General features: G+C 40.0%; 1 protein-coding gene across 29 annotated transcripts in view; it reads right to left on the minus strand.

Annotated features, from left to right (window-relative positions):
• The window catches only part of kif1b (kinesin family member 1B), a 131,224-nt gene that overhangs the window by 54,900 nt on the left and 56,606 nt on the right, over positions 1–19,718 (minus strand). For 5 of the 29 annotated variants that reach the window (XM_061903898.1, XM_061903886.1, XM_061903884.1 and 2 more), the window contains exons 4-20: positions 19,460–19,639; positions 19,249–19,317; positions 16,341–16,519; positions 15,592–15,703; positions 14,878–14,955; positions 14,730–14,795; positions 14,567–14,584; positions 14,183–14,258; positions 12,175–12,253; positions 11,946–12,088; positions 8,587–8,628; positions 7,737–7,808; positions 6,716–6,927; positions 5,764–5,843; positions 5,446–5,521; positions 5,147–5,200; positions 436–498 (exon numbers count right to left, since the gene is read on the minus strand). In XM_061903898.1, the coding sequence (XP_061759882.1) occupies positions 436–498; positions 5,147–5,200; positions 5,446–5,521; positions 5,764–5,843; positions 6,716–6,927; positions 7,737–7,808; positions 8,587–8,628; positions 11,946–12,088; positions 12,175–12,253; positions 14,183–14,258; positions 14,567–14,584; positions 14,730–14,795; positions 14,878–14,955; positions 15,592–15,703; positions 16,341–16,519; positions 19,249–19,317; positions 19,460–19,639 (1,599 nt within the window). The remainder of the gene's footprint in view (positions 1–435; positions 499–5,146; positions 5,201–5,445; positions 5,522–5,763; positions 5,844–6,715; positions 6,928–7,736; positions 7,809–8,586; positions 8,629–11,945; positions 12,089–12,174; positions 12,254–14,182; positions 14,259–14,566; positions 14,585–14,729; positions 14,796–14,877; positions 14,956–15,591; positions 15,704–16,340; positions 16,520–19,248; positions 19,318–19,459; positions 19,640–19,718) is intronic. The other 24 variants (XM_061903906.1, XM_061903899.1, XM_061903912.1 and 21 more) reach the window with 15 other exon arrangements.

The raw sequence follows: 19,718 nt of genomic DNA on the forward strand, positions 1-19,718 counted from the left end.
ATGCAAACGTTTGTGTCAGCAATTACATTTTAAATGTGAAATTAAAATATGATATAAAGTTATTTCCTGCGAAGTGAAATATGTCAAGCCTTTCTTTCTTATAATTTTGATGATCATGGCTTACAGTTTTTGAACACAAACTTTTCAGAGATTTTTGATTTGAGGTTTTCATAAGCTTTAAACCATAATCATCAAAATTACATCAAAATAAGGCTTAATATATCTTTAAGTGCACATTATGAGCATTTGTCATATATTAGTTTCACCTTGTAAATCTAATTGCTGGAATAACTGCACCTTTGAAAGATATTCTAATATTTTGAGTTTCACCTGTAAATGACTATTAAATGGTCACATCCACACAAGTGCTGAGACAAGCTACTGTCTATGATTAGTTAGAGCTACCACAACACATACAGTCTTGAAACAACCAACCTTCTTTGGGGAGAAGACCCCATTAAAGTCTGTATAGAGATCGCAAGGTTTCTCAGTGAATTGCTAACCAATGGAGCAGCAGTGCGTGAAAGGGAAAAAAGAATGGAATACAGATGGATGTGAATACAAATGGGAAAACAACAAAAAATGATTAACAGCAGTGGAAAGTGGAACTACAACGTAAAAAAATGTTTCCGCCCAAAAACAGTTTGTGTTTGCAACTCTGACCAGCAGGTACGAGTCGAGTCAGGATGATGGACACAACCGTGTTTCCTTGCCACTTTGCACTTCACTTACTAGAGTTTCAGTGCATCGCAGAATTTAAAATTGTAAATATGTGTTGGTGTTTTTATATACATGTATTATCGACATTACCAGCCGTCAATCACATGCAGCAATGAAACCTTCACCCGCATGACATTGTACATGGCACGCCATTGGCTGACGGCAGACAAATTATGGAGCATTGTGTTTTCTGTCCTAGCAGCTGATTCGCTCAGCCACATTAACCTCCTCTTTGCTTTAGCTCCGTAGCTCTGCTATGCTTTGTTCTGCTTGTGTGTTTAATTGTTATTTCTGGCAACTTTTTAAATCTACAAACCCCGTTTCCATATGAGTTGGGAAATTGTGTTTGATGTAAATATAAACAGAATACAATGATTTGCAAATCCTTTTCAACCCATATTCAGTTGAATGCACTACAAAGACAAGATTTTTGATATTCCAACTCATAAACTTTATTTTTTTTTGCAAATAATAATTAACTTAGAATTTCATGGCTGCAACATGTGCCAAAGTAGTTTGGAAAGGGCATGTTCACCACTTTGTTACATTAACTTTTCTTTTAACAAGACTCATTAAACGTTTGGGAACTGAGGAAACTAATTGTTGAAGCTTTGAAAGTGGAATTATTTCTCATTCTTGTTTTATGTAGAGCTTCAGTCGTTCAACAGTCCGGGGTCTCCGCTGTCGTATTTTACGCTTTGTAATGCGCCACACATTTTCGATGGGAGACAGGTCTGGACTGCAGGTGGGCCAGGAAAGTACCCGCACTCTTTTAATACGAAACCACGCTGTTTTAACACGTGGCTTGGCATTGTCTTGCTGAAATAAGTAGGGGCGTCCATGATAATGTTGCTTGGATGACAACATATGTTGCTCCAAAACCTGTATGCACCATTCAGCATTAATGGTGCCTTCACAGATGTGTAAGTTACCCATGCCTTGGGCACTAATACACCCCCATACCATCACAGATGCTGGCTTTTGAACTTTGTGCCTATAACAATCTGGATGGTTATTTTCCTCTTTTTTTCGGAGGACACCACGTCCACAGTTTCCAAATATAATTTGAAATGTGGACTCGTCAGACCACAGAACACCTTTCCACTTTGCATCAGTCCATCTTAGATGAGCTCGGGCCCAGCGAAGCCAGCGGCGTTCCTTGGTGTTGTTGATAAATGGGTTTTGCTTTGCATAGCAGAGTTTTAACTTGCACTTACAGATGTAGCAACCAACTGTAGTTACTGACAGTGGTTTTATGAAGTGTTCCTGAGCCCAGGTGGTGATATCCTTTACACATTGATGTCTGTTTTTGATGCAGTGAGGCCTGAGGGATCAACGGTCTATAATATCATGGCTTACGTGCAGTGATTTCTCCAGATTCTCTGAACTTTTTGATGATTTTACAAACCGTAGATGGTGAAATCCCTAAATTCCTTGCAATAGCTCGTTGAGAAATGTTGTTCCAAAACGGTTCGACAATTTGCTTACAAATTGGTGACCCCCGCCTCATCCTTGTTTGTGAATGACTGAGCATTTCACGGAAGCTGCTTTTACACCCAATCATAACACCCACCTGTTCCCAATTAGCCTGCACACCTGTGGGATGTTCCAAATAAGTGTTTGATGAGAATTCCTCAACTTTATCAGTATTTATTGCCACCTTTCCCAACTTCTTTGTCACATGTTGCTGGCATCAAATTCTAAAGTTAATAATTATTTGCAAAAAATTTTTTTTTTGCAGTTTGAACATCAAATATGTTGTCTTTGTAGCATATTCAACTGAATATGGGTTGAAAATGATTTGCAAATCATTGTATTCCGTTTATATTTACATCTAACACAATTTCCCAACTCATATGGAAACGGGGTTTGTTTTCGAAGCCCTACAATGTCGTCCAAACGGCTTCTGGCACGGAATCCAAGTCCCAGAGGAAGCTTCTTACCGTTCGAGAAAAGGAGAACTTCCTCATTGCTATGCTAAAAGAATGCAGAATGTGAATTAATGTTTGGTGGTGGTCAAAGGGGCCTTAAGCGCAAATTGGCAACCGTGTTTCCATCAGTCCACCGCAGGGCAACTCTGGCTACAGATGTAGTGTACCACCACCAAAGTGCATGAATGACGGCTTCTCGGTTTTCACTGCAAAGCGCTTTGAATGTCCAGAAAGGAGGGATTATAACAACATAAATTGCATAAAACATTCATTTCCATATGAGATGGAAAATTGTGTTAGATGTAAATATAAACGGAATACAATGATTTGCAAACCCTTTTCAACCCATATTTAATTAACGCACTACAAAGACAAGATATTTGATGTCCAAAATCATAAACTTTATTTTTTTTTGCAAATAATAATTAACTTAGAATTTCATGGCTGCAACACGTGCCAAAGTAGTTGGGAAAGGGCATGTTCACCACTGTGTTACATCACCTTTTCTTTTAACAACACTCAATAAACGTTTGGGAACTGAGGAAATGAATTGCTGAAGCTTTGAAAGTGGAATTCTTTCCCATTCTTGTTTTATGTAGAGCTTCAGTCGTTCAACGGTCCGGGGTTTAAGCTGTCGTGATACACGCTTCATAATGCGCCACACATTTTCAATGGGAGACAGGTATGGACTGCAGCCGGGCCAGGAAAGTACCCACACTCTTTTTTTACATAGCCACGCTGTTGTAACACGTGCTGAATGTGGCTTGGCATTGTCTTACTGAAATAAGCAGAGGCACCATAAAAAAGATGGCGCATAGATGGCAGCATATGTTGTTCCAAAACCTGTATGTACCTTTCAGCATTAATGGTGCCTTCACAGATGTGTAAGTTACCCATGCCTTGGGCACTAATGCACCCCCATGCCATCACAGATGCTGGCTTTTGAACTTTGCGTTGATAACAGTCTGGATGGTTCGCTTCCCCATTGGTCCAGATGACACGATGTCGAATATTTCCAAAAACAATTTGAAATGTGGACTCGTCAGACAACAGAACACTTTTGCACTTTGCATCAGTCCATGTTAGATAATCTCGGGCCCAGAGAAGCTGGCAGCGTTTCTGGATGTTGTTGATAAATGGCTTTCGCTTTGCGTAGTAGAGCTTTACCTTGCACTTACAGATGTAGCGACAAACTGTATTTAGTGACAATGGTTTTCTGAAGTGTTCCTGAGCCCATGTGGTGATATCTTTTAGAGATTGATGTCGGTTTCTGATCCAGTGCCGTCTGAGGGATCAAAGGTCACGGTCATTCAATGTTGGTTTCCGGCCATGCCGCTTATGTGGGGTGATTTCTCCAGATTCTTTGAACCTTTGATGATATTATGGACTGTAGATGTTGAAATCCCTAAATTTCTTGCAATTTAAATTTGAGAAACGTTGTTCTTTAAGTGTTTAGACTATTTGCTCACGCAGTTGTGGACAAATGGGTGTACCTCGCCCCATCCTTTCTTGTGAAAGACTGAGCATTTTTTGGGAAGCTGTTTTTATACCCAATCATGGCACCCAACTGTTCCCAACTAGCCTGCTAACCTGTGAGATGTTTCAAATAATAAGTGTTTGATGAGCATTCCTCAACTTTATCAGTATTTATTGCCACCTTTCCCAACTTCTTTGTCAGGTGTTGCTAGCATCAAATTCTAAAGTTAATGATTATTTGCAAAAAAAAAAAGTTTATCAGTTCGAACATCAAATATGATGTCTTTGTCGCAAATTCAAATGAATATGGGTTGAAAATGATTCGCAAATCATTGTATTCCGTTTATATTTACATCTAACACAATTTCCCAACTCATATGGAAACAGGGTTTGTATACATGGGGGGTCTAGAACATAACTCCATCAATAATCGAGGGAACATTAATGAGTTTTTCCACTGCATAGTACTGGCATGTCTCTGCTGGGTTTCTCCATCAGTATCAGTCGAAATGAGATATAGTACACTACCAATAACCACAAGAGATTAGAACGAGGGTCTCCTTCATTTACTTTTCAGCATGAGACTGCTGGCCACATATAACAAAGGAATTTTATCCAAAAGGTAAATGAGGGAAGCAAAAAACATAAAAATGCAGAAAAGTGGAGAATATAGCGTGTAACACTGCAGCATCCAGGGCAGTGGTTCAGTCATGTGGTTCTGGCTCAGCATATTTGGAACCCAGGCTTAATAAATAGGTGCTAGAAATAGTACTTGTTTTTTCCAATGAATGCATCCATAGCGAGTACAGCCATTTAGACCCAGGTCGGTACCATGCAGTAAAAAATGAACATATAACATCATCATCTAATTACCTAAAAAAGGGTTGTTTTGTCTAATTTTACATAGAACTCTAGAGCTGTAGAGCTACTACAGGTGTTCCACACGGAAAAATTACAGAATTATCATTAAAACTACTCTCTTTCTCTGGGAACTACTCTGCCAACTCGACTACACAAACCTTCTTGGTGGGACAACAATCAAACTGCTCATCAAATGGACTTTCCTGGCTGAGCTGAGTACATGAAGGAGGCATGTTATCAGAAGGGAAAAGAAAGCCAAAATGATAAGAGACGAGATGAAAAGTGACAAAATCAAAGATGGTGCATGGAGGGTTTTTGTAGTAACACAATACCACATGAAACCAGAAAGAGGAAGCGAAGACAGACAGGAGTGAATAAAAAACAACAAAAAACAATCTGGAAACATGTCTCACTTGTTCCACTGTAGTGTGAAGTTGTCTGATAATGGCTGGCCTACCTTTTTAGGAGAAAAGACACCCAAAGTGCCTCCATCTTCACGTATTGCCACACCCATTTCTGCAAGCAAGGCCTCCCTATTAGGGAACAGAATGTTTTTTTAAACTAATATTCAATAAATGTTGTATACTGTCAAAATAAATACACACTATTGTGAGTATTAGCCTACATGTTAGAGAAAAGTATGTGATACCGTGTATTCTGGGATAAAAAGCATAGCAGTAAAGATTAAACAAAGCTTATGGTGTGTGCGTGCGTGCGTGTCAGTTAGCACAAGATGGATTGAATACAGCAATAATAAGACTGTCCTGATAGTGACCTCTCCATGCGTATTGCTTCAGTCTTTCGCAGCTTCTCTTCCCAGGTTTCATTGAGCTCAGCAATTATCTTTTCAGACTCCTAAAACACAAAAGTCAACATGTGAAATTGTCTGGAAAAAAACATGTATTATTCTCACAATGTTGATGAACAGCTTAACATTGGATGTCTATGCTTGGATATCATGCCATTTTTTTTTTTATTGCAATGGAAACACAAACTCTATAAATATGTGCTCCACCTTTGAACATAATGTGCCTTTCTTTAAACTGAGAAGAAATAAATTGGGAGTTATTTTTGTGCCCTTTCCTTAATATCTGCAATAGAGCTTGACGTCATTTTGATGACAGACAAGAGTGGGCACCTCGGTCACCATGGCAACTGCAAATAGTTAGCGGTTGCAATCTTATGCACTGCTCTGGATTGAGATTATACTGCCTGCATAATATAAAGTCAACTGAGCAAAATCGGACTGGCAAAGGGCTATTTAGGATTTGATATTACATAATGGGATTTAAAAAATATCCTTAATTTGATTTACAATGAAATTTAAGCAATCATAAAGATAGAAAAAACTTAGACATAAAAGGCCATAAAGGAATAATTTGGATTAAAAAAGAGTTACTGACTAAACTGCCAACAAGCACAGCTATGCAAAAACACACCGCTGAATTCTGGGATTTATATGTGTTATACGGAAAGTGATTGGCCAGTAAAGAAGAGGAGAAGAGGGTTTAAGCATAATAAAATACATCACACTTGTTCATTTTTAGGGACCCTCAGAGTCTATGCTTGGACACCACAATCCAACTTTACCTTTGATTGATTGAAACTTTTATTAGTAGATTGCACAGTACAGTACATATTCCGTACAATTGACCACTAAATGGTAACACCAGAATAAGTTTTTCAACTTGTTTAAGTCGGGGTCCACGTTAATCAATTCATGGTACCTTAAGTCTTTCAATAGCTTCCTCTCCACCGGGAGTGGACATGATGCGCTCCTGGATGCTGGTGACCGACTGCAGAGCCCCCTGGTTGCACAGCAAGCCAGAGGACGGTGAAGCTGTCAAGGAACCGATAGGGGCTGTGGAGAAATGGCCAGGGCGTTGGTTCTCTGAGGCTATCAAGTATCTATTCTTATTGTTGTGAATGTCTTTGAGGTCTGAGCCAACAGCAAAAGAGAAGGAAAAACAGAGAGGAAAGTGGGCCAGGACGGGATAGGTTGAGGCGATGAAAACAGATTAAATGAAAGGAATTTAATAGAAAAATTAGGAGACAGGAAGAAGAGAAAGGACAAAGGGAAGGAAGACAAAATGTAAGACACACATTGTACCAAGGCATTAAGACAAACATTCATAATCGTATCAGCTACAGACAGAAGCAGTTTTCACCAGATATGTTTTTTTTATCCAGCTGATCGCATTGCAGCACGTAGTGAAATGCATGTTCTGGAACTTAACATTAAATATTTTTTCTGACCTTTGGGCACCTCTGTATTGTTTCTTTTCAACACACTGTGTGAAAACTGCTATTACTATATTGGTATATGCGTGGGTGGGAGATCGAGACCGCAAAGATGGTCCAGAGGCCAGACAAATTACACCTAATGGCGCATGCTGCCACAGTTCAACCCACACATACACACACTCTCTCAACGTATCACTCATTCCTTATTCATAGCATCACGCCAAAGGCACAGCAACATATTCAGACATGTCAATCAAACATATAAAAAAAAAACACAACTAATTTTATGTAACAAATGAGGTGAAGTATAAATGTTTGCATCAAGATCACAAGCCAAATTTAGCTATAAAACTTGGTCTTGAAACGGTTGTTTTGTGGTTAGTGTTTGTTAGTGCAAAGGAAGGGTCTTACAAGACGTTAGAGCACAAAAGAGCACAAGGCACACACTATCAGGTCAACTACTCACTCCAGGTTAATGGAATCTAGAATTTCTATATATTGCACCTTTTGGTCTGTAGCTCTGAACCTCTGTTTGACAACTGAGCAGTGGCATTGTAATACTTTGAGAACTGTCACCTGCAGTGGATGGTTAGTAATAAAATAAATAAGTACAAAGAAAGTCAGCTGCATCAATGGGTTAAAGGATGACATGGCATGAAAGGGGTATAGAGAGACAATAAAAATAGTCTTACAACAAATGACACTGTCAGTTATCACTTGTGACTCTGCGATTAGCAGCCTTTATAAACACAAGCGTAATTCGTGCTAACCAGATGGCACGCTAACTATTGCCAAACAAAGGAAGCCTTGCATTTATAAACAGCTTTAGAATATTTTTTCATTTACATGCAAAGCTGCCAGCAATTTTAAATAAGGCTGGGCGATATGGCTAAATCGCATTAAATAATATTGCTTTTTCTGTCTACATGAAATGAAGGATACAAAATATTCTGAAAAAAACACTGAAACAGGAAACAGCTCCATAGTCCTGCATGATAACATTTTTAATTATGCTGTTTTTAACATATTTTATACATTTAATTGTACTCTTCATGATGACTTTGAAAAAAAGACACCACTAAACACTAATAACTACAACAGGGGTGTCCATAATGTGGCCCAGTGGCCAATTAAAATTATTACCATATATTTAGCAGCTTTAACAGATTTTGGCCTGCACATGACTACTAATTATATCAAGTTTTAAAAAAATCATAATTATTTCAATTAGAAATTTTGGACACCTTTGAACTCACTAACTTTAGAATATCGCCCAGCCCTGTTTTAAATATAGAGCAATGTTATCCTAACTACTATTTAGCAATCAGTGCATGACAACCAGACATATACAAACATTTGATTTCTCTTCCTGGGCAATCATTCCCCACAGGATCAACTGAAGGGAAGCAGGAAAAGATGAGAGGTTTCAGAGTTCAAAACCAGTAGATTGGTAGGTTTTAGAGGTTTTTAGACATGTTTTACTCTGAACAAAATGAAAATGAAGACAGTGATATAGAAAAAAATGTGACAAGGGTCTTGTTGATGAGTCAGGAATGAGCAAGTTAGCCCCGGATAGTACATCTCATCTAAATCGAGACATCCATCCATCCATCCATCCATCCATCTTCTTCCGCTTATCCGAGGTCGGGTCGCGGGGGCAGCAGCCTAAGCAGGGAAGCCCAGACTTCCCTCTCCCCAGCCACTTCGTCTAGCTCTTCCCGGGGGATCCCGAGGCGTTCCCAGGCCAGCCGGGAGACATAGTCTTCCCAACGTGTCCTGGGTCTTCCCCGTGACCTCCTACCGGCTGGACGTGCCCTAAACACCTCCCTAGGGAGGCGTTCGGCTGGCATCCTGACCAGATGCCCAAACCACCTCATCTGGCTCCTCTCGATGTGGAGGAGCAGCGGCTTTACTTTGAGTTCCTCCCGGATGACAGAGCTTCTCACCCTATCTCTAAGGGAGAGCCCCGCCACACGGCGGAAGAAACTCATTTCGGCCGCTTGTACCCGTGATCTTATCCTTTCGGTCATGACCCAAAGCTCATGACCATAGGTAAGGATGGGAACGTAGATCGACCGGTAAATTGAGAGCTTTGCCTTCCGGCTCAGCTCCTTCTTCACCACAACAGATCGGTACAACGTCCGCATTACTGAAGACGCCGCACCGATCCGCCTGTCGATCTCACGATCCACTCTTCCCCCACTCGTGAACAAGACTCCTAGGTACTTGAACTCCTCCACTTGGGGCAGGGTCTCCTCCCCAACCCGGAGATGGCACTCCACCCTTTTCCGGGCGAGAACCATGGACTCGGATTTGGAGGTGCTGATTCTCATTCCGGCCGCTTCACACTCGGCTGCGAACCGATCCAGTGAGAGCTGAAGATCCCGGGCAGATGAAGCCAACAGGACCACATCGTCTGCAAAAAGCAAAGACCTAATCCCGCGGCCACCAAACTGGAACCCCTCAATGCCTTGACTGCGCCTAGAAATTCTGTCCATAAAAGTTATGAACAGAATCGGTGACAAAGGGTAACCTTGGCGGAGTCCAACCCTCACTGGAAACGTGTCCGACTTACTGCCCCTCTGGAGCCAGGCCCGGAGGTGGGGCACGATGGTGAGCGCCTGGTGGCCGGGCCTGTACCCATGGGGCCCGGCCGGGCACAGCCCGAAGAGGCAACGTGGGTCCCCCCTCCAATGGGCTCACCACCCATAGCAGGGGCCATAGAGGTCGGGTGCAATGTGAGCTGGGCGGCAGCCGAAGGCAGGGCACTTGGCGGTCCGATCCTCGGCTACATAAGCTCGCTCTTGGGACGTAAATCGAGATATTCATTCACAAACTCAGAAAAGTTCAACATTTCTGTCTTGATAATAGGACACAGCTTATGACAATATCGCTCAATGAAAGGTACACACTATGTTATTAACTAGTTTTTGTTTTTTAAGGAAAAAACAAAGTTTTGTAAATCAGAGTTGTACAACTTTTTATATTGCTTTTTAGCCTTAAAAAAAAATCAAAACTACTAACCCTGTTTCCATGAGTTGGGAAATTGTGTTGGATGTAAATATAAACTGAATACAATGATTTGCAAATCCTTTTCAACCCATATTCAGTTGAATGCACTACAAAGACAAGATATTTGATGTTCAAACTCATAAACTGTATTTTTTTTTTGAAAATAATAATTAACTTAGAATTTCATGGCTGCAACACGTGCCAAAGTAGTTGGGAAAGGGCATGTTCACCACTTTGTTACATCACCTTTTCTTTTAACAACACTCAATAAATGTTTGGGAACTGAAGAAACTAATTGTTGAAGCTTTGAAAGTGGAATTCTTTCCCATTCTTGTTTTATGTAGAGCTTTAGTTGTTCAACAGTCCGGGGTCTCCGCTGTCGTATTTTACTCTTCATAATGCGCCACACATTTTCGATGGGAGACAGGTCTAGACTGCAGGCGGGCTAGGAATGTACCCACACTCTTTTACTACGAAACCACGCTGTTGTAACATGTGGCTTGGCATTGTCTTGCTAAAATAAGCAGGGGCGTCCATGATAACGTTACTTGGATGACAACATATGTTGCTCCAAAACCTGTATGCACCATTCAGCATTAATGGTGCCTTCACAGATGTGTAAGTTACCCATGCCTTGGGCACTAATACACCCCCATACCATCACAGATGCTGGCTTTTGAACTTTGCGCCTATAACGATCCAGATGGTTATTTTCTTCTTTGTTCCGTAAGACATCACGTCCACAGTTTCCAAATATAATTTGAAATGTGGACTCGTCAGACCATACAACACTTTTCCACTTTGCATCAGTCCATCTTAGATGAGCTCGGGCCCAGGGAAGCCAGCGGCGGCCCTTGGTGTTGTTGATAAATGGGTTTTGCTTTGCATAGCAGAGTTGTAATTTTGTAATTTGCACTTACAGATGTAGCAACCAACTGTAGTTACTGACAGTGGTTTTCTGAAGTGTTCCTGAGCCCATGTGGTGATATCCTTTACACACTGATGTCGGTTTTTGATGCAGTACCACCTGAAGGGTCAAAGGTCCGTAAAATCTTCGCTTACGTGTAGTGATTTCTCCAGATTCTCGGAACCTTTTGATGATTTTACGGACCGTAGATGGTGAAATCCCTAAATTCCTTGCAATAGCTAGTTGAGAAATGTTGTTCCAAAACGGTTCAACAATTTGCTTACAAATTGGTGACCCTCGCCCCATCCTTGTTTGTGAATTACTTAGCATTTCATGGAAGCTGCTTTTATACCCAATCATGGTACCCACCTGTTCCCAATTAGCCTGCACACCTGTGGGATGTTCTAAATAATTGTTTGATGAGCATTCCTCAACTTTATCGGTATTTATTGCCACCTTTTCCAACTTCTTTGTCACGTGTTGCTGGCATCAAATTCTAAAGTTAATGATTATTTGCCAAAAAATCTTATCAGTTTGAACATCAAATATGTTTTCTTTGTAGCATATTCAACTGAATATGGGTTGAAAATGATTTACAAATCATAGTATTCCGTTTATATTTACATCCAACACAATTTCCCAGCTCATATGGAAACAGGGTTTTTAAATGCTGTACTCCATTTATTTGGAAATATAGATGTTTAATAAGAAGGCAGAAGACAGGAGATGTTGAAGACAGAGTCTAAATGCTGTGTGGTTGTAAAAGTGGAATGTTGCTGTGAAGTAAAACTCACTATCCAAAATGTCTCCCAGTCCTTGTGCACGCAGCAGCTCCTTCAGTCGAGCCACTTCATCCTTAAGGTCCCGCACCAGTTTATTGTTGGGATCTTCATTGATGACAGCATTGCATTTAATGTTCTTTGCGCGATCAGCATATCTACAAGTAAACACAAATAAGAAATTATTAAAATGAGAGTATGTATCTGTGTTTTTGCTTTATCCAGGAGAATGTGGAATCCTTACCGGAGTGTGCTAAGAGTTTCATCATAATTTATATCAGCAGGACTAAGTGCAGCTACCATTGCAGTTCTGGAATTTCCACCTGTGTGAAGTTGAAAAAAATAAATAAATAAATAAAATAATATGGCATCATCAGTTCAGATCATTTATTTTAGCTCAAAAATATAAAAAAGCAATTGATAGATATTTATACTGAGCATAAGCAACAAGAATGTTGTGTGGACCCAGTTCAGTGGTTCTTAACCTTGTTGGAGGTACCGAACCCCACCAGTTGCATATGCGCATTCACAGAACCCTTCTTTAGTGAAAAATAAAATGTGTAGTTTTTTTCAAATTCAAGAGAAAGTAATGTTCTTTTACTGGTGCACAAAATGAACCATGCATGAACATCACCTTGTTCAAAGAACAAAACCAACTCAGTGTGACTTCGGCTGTTGCCGTATCCATAATACGCCGATAGGGAGAAGGTTTTTTTTACACGATGAGTCGGGCGTGTCTTGACCTCTGTGGTGGAGGTCCTGCTGAACCCCTGAGGCTGACTCACCGAACCCTTAGAATTCGATCGAACCCAGGTTAAGAACCACTGACCCAGTTACATAGCTGAAGCACCTTGAGCTCAAAAAGGGTAAGCAGACGATAGATAGATAGATAGATAGATAGATAGATAGATAGATAGATAGATAGATAGATAGATAGATAGATAGATAGATAGATAGATAGATAGATAGATAGATAGATAGATAGATAGATAGATGGATAGATAGATAGATAGTACTTTATTGATTCCTTCAGGAGAGTTCCTTCAGGAAAATTAAAATTCCAGCAGCAGTGTACAGAGTTGAGATCAATTTAAATAAAAGCAAAAAGTAAATAATGGGGGTTTAAATGGAAACAAAATAGATAAATATTACAATAAGAATAAAAACTAAAAAGCAACAATGGGAATAAAAATATAACAGTAAAATAAGAATATAACAAGACAAAGTAGGCAGTAGTGACCATGTTATGAAAACGTATTGCACTGTTACTGTTTCGCATCCCCTGTCATCCTAGTACCCCCCGCCCCCCGCCCCAGAGAGGAGTTGTACAGTCTAATGGCGTGTGGGACAAAGGAGTTTTTGAGTCTATTAGTCAAGTCTATTAGAAGACAAACTACTTATCCTATCCCTTTTTTTATATTGTCACATTTCATTGCAGCTGTTGAATGCTTGCATATTCAATGAGTACCACAAGTTTTTACAGAAATCAATTTTAAATTCAGAGAAAAATTGGCCCTAATGTGTGAATGTTGTCTATCTGTGTTGGCCCTGCGATGAGGCCCTGCGATGACGTGGCGACTTGTACAGGCTGTACACCGCCTTCCCCCCAAATGCAGGTGAGATATGCTCCAGTACCCCCCGCGACTCCAAAAGGGACAAGCGGTACAAAATGGATGAATGGATGATTGTTTAGTGTACATACACGCTCATGTTCATACCCTTCCAGTGCGTGTGTATGCGCATGAGTCCTGCGGAGGCTAGTGTGTGTGTGCAGCAGAGCGTAACATACAAAATGTTGTCAAAGTGAAGTTAATACATTACAAAGATACCTGAGTCAGAGTGATACTTAAATAAGTCATAGTCATCATTATCATTATAACAACAGTATTCTATAAGGCTACCATTTTTTTGTGATCTCTCTTCATTGACATATTTTCTAAGTACACTTAATTTATACAATCTTGAAGAGTTAGGAAAATGTAGTGACACTTTTCAATTACTCTTCAAGTTAATTCCACAGGTCAACACCATGCTGCTGGTGACTCGCTCAAAAGACGTCAGGGGTTTTAATTAATTCCAATGGGCGGGGCTGTTTTTAGATACGAGTGTTCTGATTTACCAGCTTGTTCGTGGAACAAATTGTACTCGTAAGTAGAGATACCACTGAGGTAGTAGTTGAGGTATTACCATTCTACAATCTTTTATGGTAAAGGATTTTCTGACATTTCATTGCAAAGTATTCATGCTCATACCAAGGTTCTCCCTTAGCAGCCATGTCAAGACAGAGTCTCTGTATGGGATGAAATCAGTCTTCTTCTTCTTCTTGCTCTGAAATATGAATGCAAATACATTATTCAGGTTGAGGAGGATTTTAACAGTGTGTGCTGCGATGACGTGTTTTATATGAATCCAAGTTAGTGATGGCAGGTAAGATTGTACAATACATTACAATGTAAAATTGGGCCACGTGAAATGGGCAGAGGCCTAATTGGAAGACTGTTTGCAATAGAGCAATGTATTTTACAGAGCATGATGACTAAAAGGGGTTAAACATTAAACAACATTTGGCAAAAGGCAGTCTATTATGTCCCATGGAAGGAATCAAAGGTGAATGGTTGAGCTGCCAAAGGGTTTACCTTGCTGGTACTGTTATCCTGTGTAAGCAGGTAGTATTACATGGACAGGAAAAAAGACAAAGACCAAGATTACAGCATGCCAGGTAAACATTAGTTCTTTAAGAAGGAAGGTAAGAGAAAGGGAAAAGAAAACCAAAATGAAAGGAACCATAAAAGCACTCACCACTTCAGCCAGGGCAGAGATGACCTTTCCTAATGTAGTTAGGGATTTGTTGATGTTTGCGCCTTCCTGTAACCAAATACACGTTATATAAGTGGCTACATGTTAGAAAATAAACCATTGTTTAGTGTATGCCATAATGGAGTCCTACCTTTAGCCTGGTACCTTTAGCACCGGTGGAATCTGCTCGTTCGCTCCCTGCCAAGTCCACCAGACTAATTTTACTGACCTGTAAAAGGACAAATATTTTTATAACAAATAAAGAAACATAAAAAAAAAAAATTTGAATGACGGTGGGAACGGCTGAACACCACGCCATAGTTTGCCAAAGTCAACTAGTTAAAAACATTTATACATACCCGTGGGCCATTAGGATATTGAATCTGTCCCAAAAGCTTACACTGTGTTTTACTTTTGCATTGCTGTTCCTGGAGGTATTTATGAATTTATAAAAACGGGATGAGGTGGCGACTTGTTCAGGGTGTACTCTGCCTTTCCCAAGTGCAGCTGGGATAGCCCCCCCCCCAAGCGGTAGAACATGGAAGGATGGATGGATACATTTATGTTATTTATTGTTTATATTGACTTTCATCTGTACCTAAAAGAGTAGTCACCGATATTTTCATCATACTCTCATGTTTTGATGACAATAAAGCACTCTATTGTATTCTGTTAGATAAGCAGTAGAAAATGGATGGATGGATGGATGGATAGGGAGAAACATGTATATTGTGAGTGATAGGAGTGATTACCCCTAGTTAAAGTCATTCACAATTGTATCTTACTGAGAAATATTAAAAAGGTAGCAAGGCGGTATTTTCTGTGGCAAAACACACTGTTCAAAAACATCTCAGCATTGTCTGACCTTTTCAGTGGAAAGGTCTGTCTCGCTGTCGTGTTTCTTCTGAGTAAAGACAATAGTGAAAACTGCATGGGACCTGCTGCTGGTCTCATTCATGTTGGTGGCTGCCACAGTTCTGCAGGGAAAACATACAGACGTACTTAGTATGACATTTTCTCTGCACACTCACTTGTTATGTATTTCAATTACCGTTCTTTAACTAACTCACACAAACACTCCAAATTTCTAGTACACGAGTAATCCTCACCGGGTTTTACACTTATTAGAGTCACTTAAATATTAAGAGATTATTCTGCATAGCGGAGGTGGATTATACTATAAAGACATCAAACACAAAACGCACAAGGCAGAGTAGGAGGGCTTATTTCTAGAACATGACGTGTAAAACCCACAACTCCTCCTGTGACTATCCATCTGAGTAAGCACAGGAAGATTAAGGCAGGGTTCAGTCTTCCCTGCAGGGAAGTGCACAATGACACAAAAGCATGCGCACAAATAAGCACATAAAACTTAATGCAAGGAAAACATAAGAGAAGTGCTCAATATCTAAGTCAGAAAGCATCTTAAATATATGTATATCTGTAAAACATAATCTATGCACAATGTTGTCCAATGAACCAACATTACATGTTATGTAGACCACAAGGAAGTGCCTTTTAAATGTTGAAAAAAACTTACATATTTTGACCCCTTTAACAGTGCTGCAACCAACTGTATGCACACCCTGCTCTGTCTCCCACAGAGTAACTTACCTTGCCTTATTGCCCGCATCCATGAGGTCAGCGATGTCAGTGTAGGAGGTCACGGCCAGTTTTGAGAGGTCCTCCACATAGGGGCCTAAAAGAGGATGTTCTCTCACCCGTAGATTCCCTTTGTTCTTGGGGTTGAGCAGATCACGCACCCGCTCACAGTAGATCTCCATGTAACTAACCTATTGGCCAAAGGTATATGCTCAGACAATTTGTAAATATGTTGACCGTTAAGTCCAATATCAATTAAGTCTACAATTTTAATGGAAATATGCCACAGGAAAACGGTGTACTTGTCAAATGTCAGCAAATTTTGAGACCTTAGTTAAGAGAGTTAATGGATTAAATCCAAGTGAGTCATAGGTGCCCAAACGAAGATTCAAACCATCGACCGCCTGACTGTAAGACCAAACTACAAAACCCAAAACCAGTGAAGATGGCACGTTGTGTAAATCGTAAATAAAAACAGAATACTATGATTTGCAAATCCTCTTCAACCTATATTCAATTGAATACACTGCAAAGATAAGATACTTAACGTTCAAACTGGTAAACTTTATTTTTTGTAAACATTTGCTTATTTAAATTTTGATGCCTGCAACATGTTTAAAAAAAGCTGGCACAAGTGGCAAAAAAAGGCTGAGAAAGTTGAGGAATGCTCATCAAACACTTATTTGGAACATCCCACAGGGGAACAGGTTAATTGGGAAAAGGTGGGTGCCATGATTGGGTATAAAAGGAGCTTCCATGAAATGCTCAGTCATTCACAAACAAAGATGGGGCGAGGGTCACCACTTTGTGAACAAATGCGTGAGCAAATAGTCGAACAGTTTAAGAAGAACATTTCTCAACGAGCTATTGCAAGCAATTTTAGGATTTCACCATCTACGGTCCGTAATGTCATCAAAAATTTCAGAGAATCTGGAGAAATCAATGCACGTAAGCAGCAAGGCGGAAAACCAACATTGAATGCCTGTGACTTTCGATCCCTCAGGCAGTACTGCATGAAAAAGCGGCATCAGTGTGTAAAGGATATCATCACATGGGCTCAGGAGCACTTTAGAAAACCACTGTCAGTAACTACAATTTGTCGCTACATCTGTAGGCGCAAGTTAAAACTTGACTATGCAAAGCGAAAGCCATTTATCAACAAGACCCAGAAATGCAGACAGCTTTGCTGGGCCTGAGCTCATCTAAGATGGACCGACGCCAAATGGAAAAGTGTTCTGTGGTCTGACGAGTCCACATTTCAAATTGTTTTTGGAAACTGTGGCCATTGTGTCCTCTGGACCAAAGAGAAAAAGAACCATCCAGATGATAGGTGAAAAGTTCAAAAGCCAGCATTAGTGATCGTATTGGGTGTATTACTGGTCAAGGCAGGGGTAACTTACAAATCTGTGAAGGCTGAAATGCTGAAAGGTACATACAGGTTTTGGAGCAACATATTGCCATCCAAGCAGCATCTTTTTCACGGGCGCCCCGGCTTATTTCAGCAAGGCAATGCCAAGCCACATTCTGCATGAGTTACAACAGCGTGGCTTCGCAGTAAACGAATGTAGGTACTAGACTGGCCTGCCTGTAGTCAAGACCTGTCTTCCAATAAAAATGTGTGGCGCATTATGAAGCGTAGAATATGACAACAGTGACCCCAGACTGTTGAAAAACTTAAGCTGTATATCAAGCAACAATGGGAAATAAATCCACCTGAAAATCTTAAAAAATTGGTCTCCTAAGTTCCCAAACCTTTACTGAGTGTTGTTGAAAGGATATAGATAGATAGATAGTACTTTATTGATTCCTTCAGGAGAGTTCCCTCAGGAAAATAAAAAAAATATAACACTGTGGTAAAAATGCCCCTGTGCCAACATTTTTGCAATGTGTTGCTTCCATTAAATTCTAAGTTAATGATTATTTGCAAAAAAAAAACTAACAAACAAGCAAATCATTGTATTGTGTTTTCATTTACGATTTACACAATGTGCCAATTTCACTGGTTTTGGGTTTTGTACTAATCACAAGACAAATCATTGTCAATCATTGTTTTGTTGCTCACTTCGTTGTTTGCAACACCACGCTTCTTAGTAGTTAACTTTTTCATCTCTCATAAACCCTAACGCAGCCGGAGCTCTTCACATATCATGGGCCTGATTTACCAAAGAACTGCGTGTACTAAAACACATACACACCTGGTAGCACACGCAAAAGTGATCTACTAAATGTGTGCAAAGTGGATTGCATCTGTTAAGTGAGCAGAATAAGGTGATCAATACATTTTCTGTCTCTCTGCATTTATATGCAAAATGTTAATGCCCACAACGCTGGGAGAAGAAGATGCAATTATGTTATACAACACGCGCAATGTGATTTATCAATCCTTCTCACCGTTTTGCAAGCAATTTTTAGCGTTTTATTTAGTGGGAGTAGGAAGGACGTGAAACTAACAGTTCTACACGAGGCTGCAGGATCAGTGCTCGTGCTGTAAAGACAGAGCATGTTTGAAAACCTAACAAAACACAACAGGTAGGAGCAAAAATGAAAGTGCAGTAAATGAAAGTGTCTCTGTGATGATGCCCTGTATAGTTTGCGCAAAATCCTCATTTAAATATAAAGCGGTCTTTTGAATGCTAGTAAATCGCACGCAACACACCCACAAATAATACACGCTATTTAATAGATTGCACACTCTGTTTAGCGCATGGTAATTGGATGTTAGACCCCATGTCTTATCTAAAGCGAAGTATATGCCTTTTGGGCCACTCTCCCTAAGATATAGAACATCAAATCTCAGTAATCAGACTGGTATAACACACAACTACACATTGTCAAATACATACAACCTGGCTAAGTAAATTTTATAAGAAAGAAGAAAACATGAAAGCAAGAGAATGGTAGAAAGTAACTTGGAAGTCACCTCAACAGAGTAGGAGAGCTCCTCTTTGTTGTTGTCTTCATTGATTTTCTCAAAGAGATCTTCACAAAGCTGTGGTGAAGATAAGATAGATGTAAGGAAAACATGTTTGCTCAAATAGCATGTGGTCCACAAATGGCATGTGGTGAAGTGATAATCACAGAAAACCCTAATTTAATCATAGTATATTGAAACAAAAAAATTAATGACATACCATGGGAATGATTCCTTCCTGTCCCTCCTCCTGCTTTCCCATCATGGTGTAGGATTTACCAGCTCCAGTCTGGCCATACGCAAAAATGCACACATTGTAACCCTCAAAGGCGTGCTGCAGCATTTCCTTGCCAATGTCATTGTACACTTGGTTCTGTGCGGCAAAGCAGGGGTCTTCTGGCTGAAAAGGGAACAAAGAGTACAATACATAGAACATCACACTCAATAAAGCCAAAATAAGCTTTTTTTCCCTTCATTAG

The sequence above is a fragment of the Nerophis ophidion genome, linkage group LG06, assembly GCF_033978795.1.
Source record: "Nerophis ophidion isolate RoL-2023_Sa linkage group LG06, RoL_Noph_v1.0, whole genome shotgun sequence".
Classification (NCBI taxonomy): domain Eukaryota; kingdom Metazoa; phylum Chordata; class Actinopteri; order Syngnathiformes; family Syngnathidae; genus Nerophis; species Nerophis ophidion.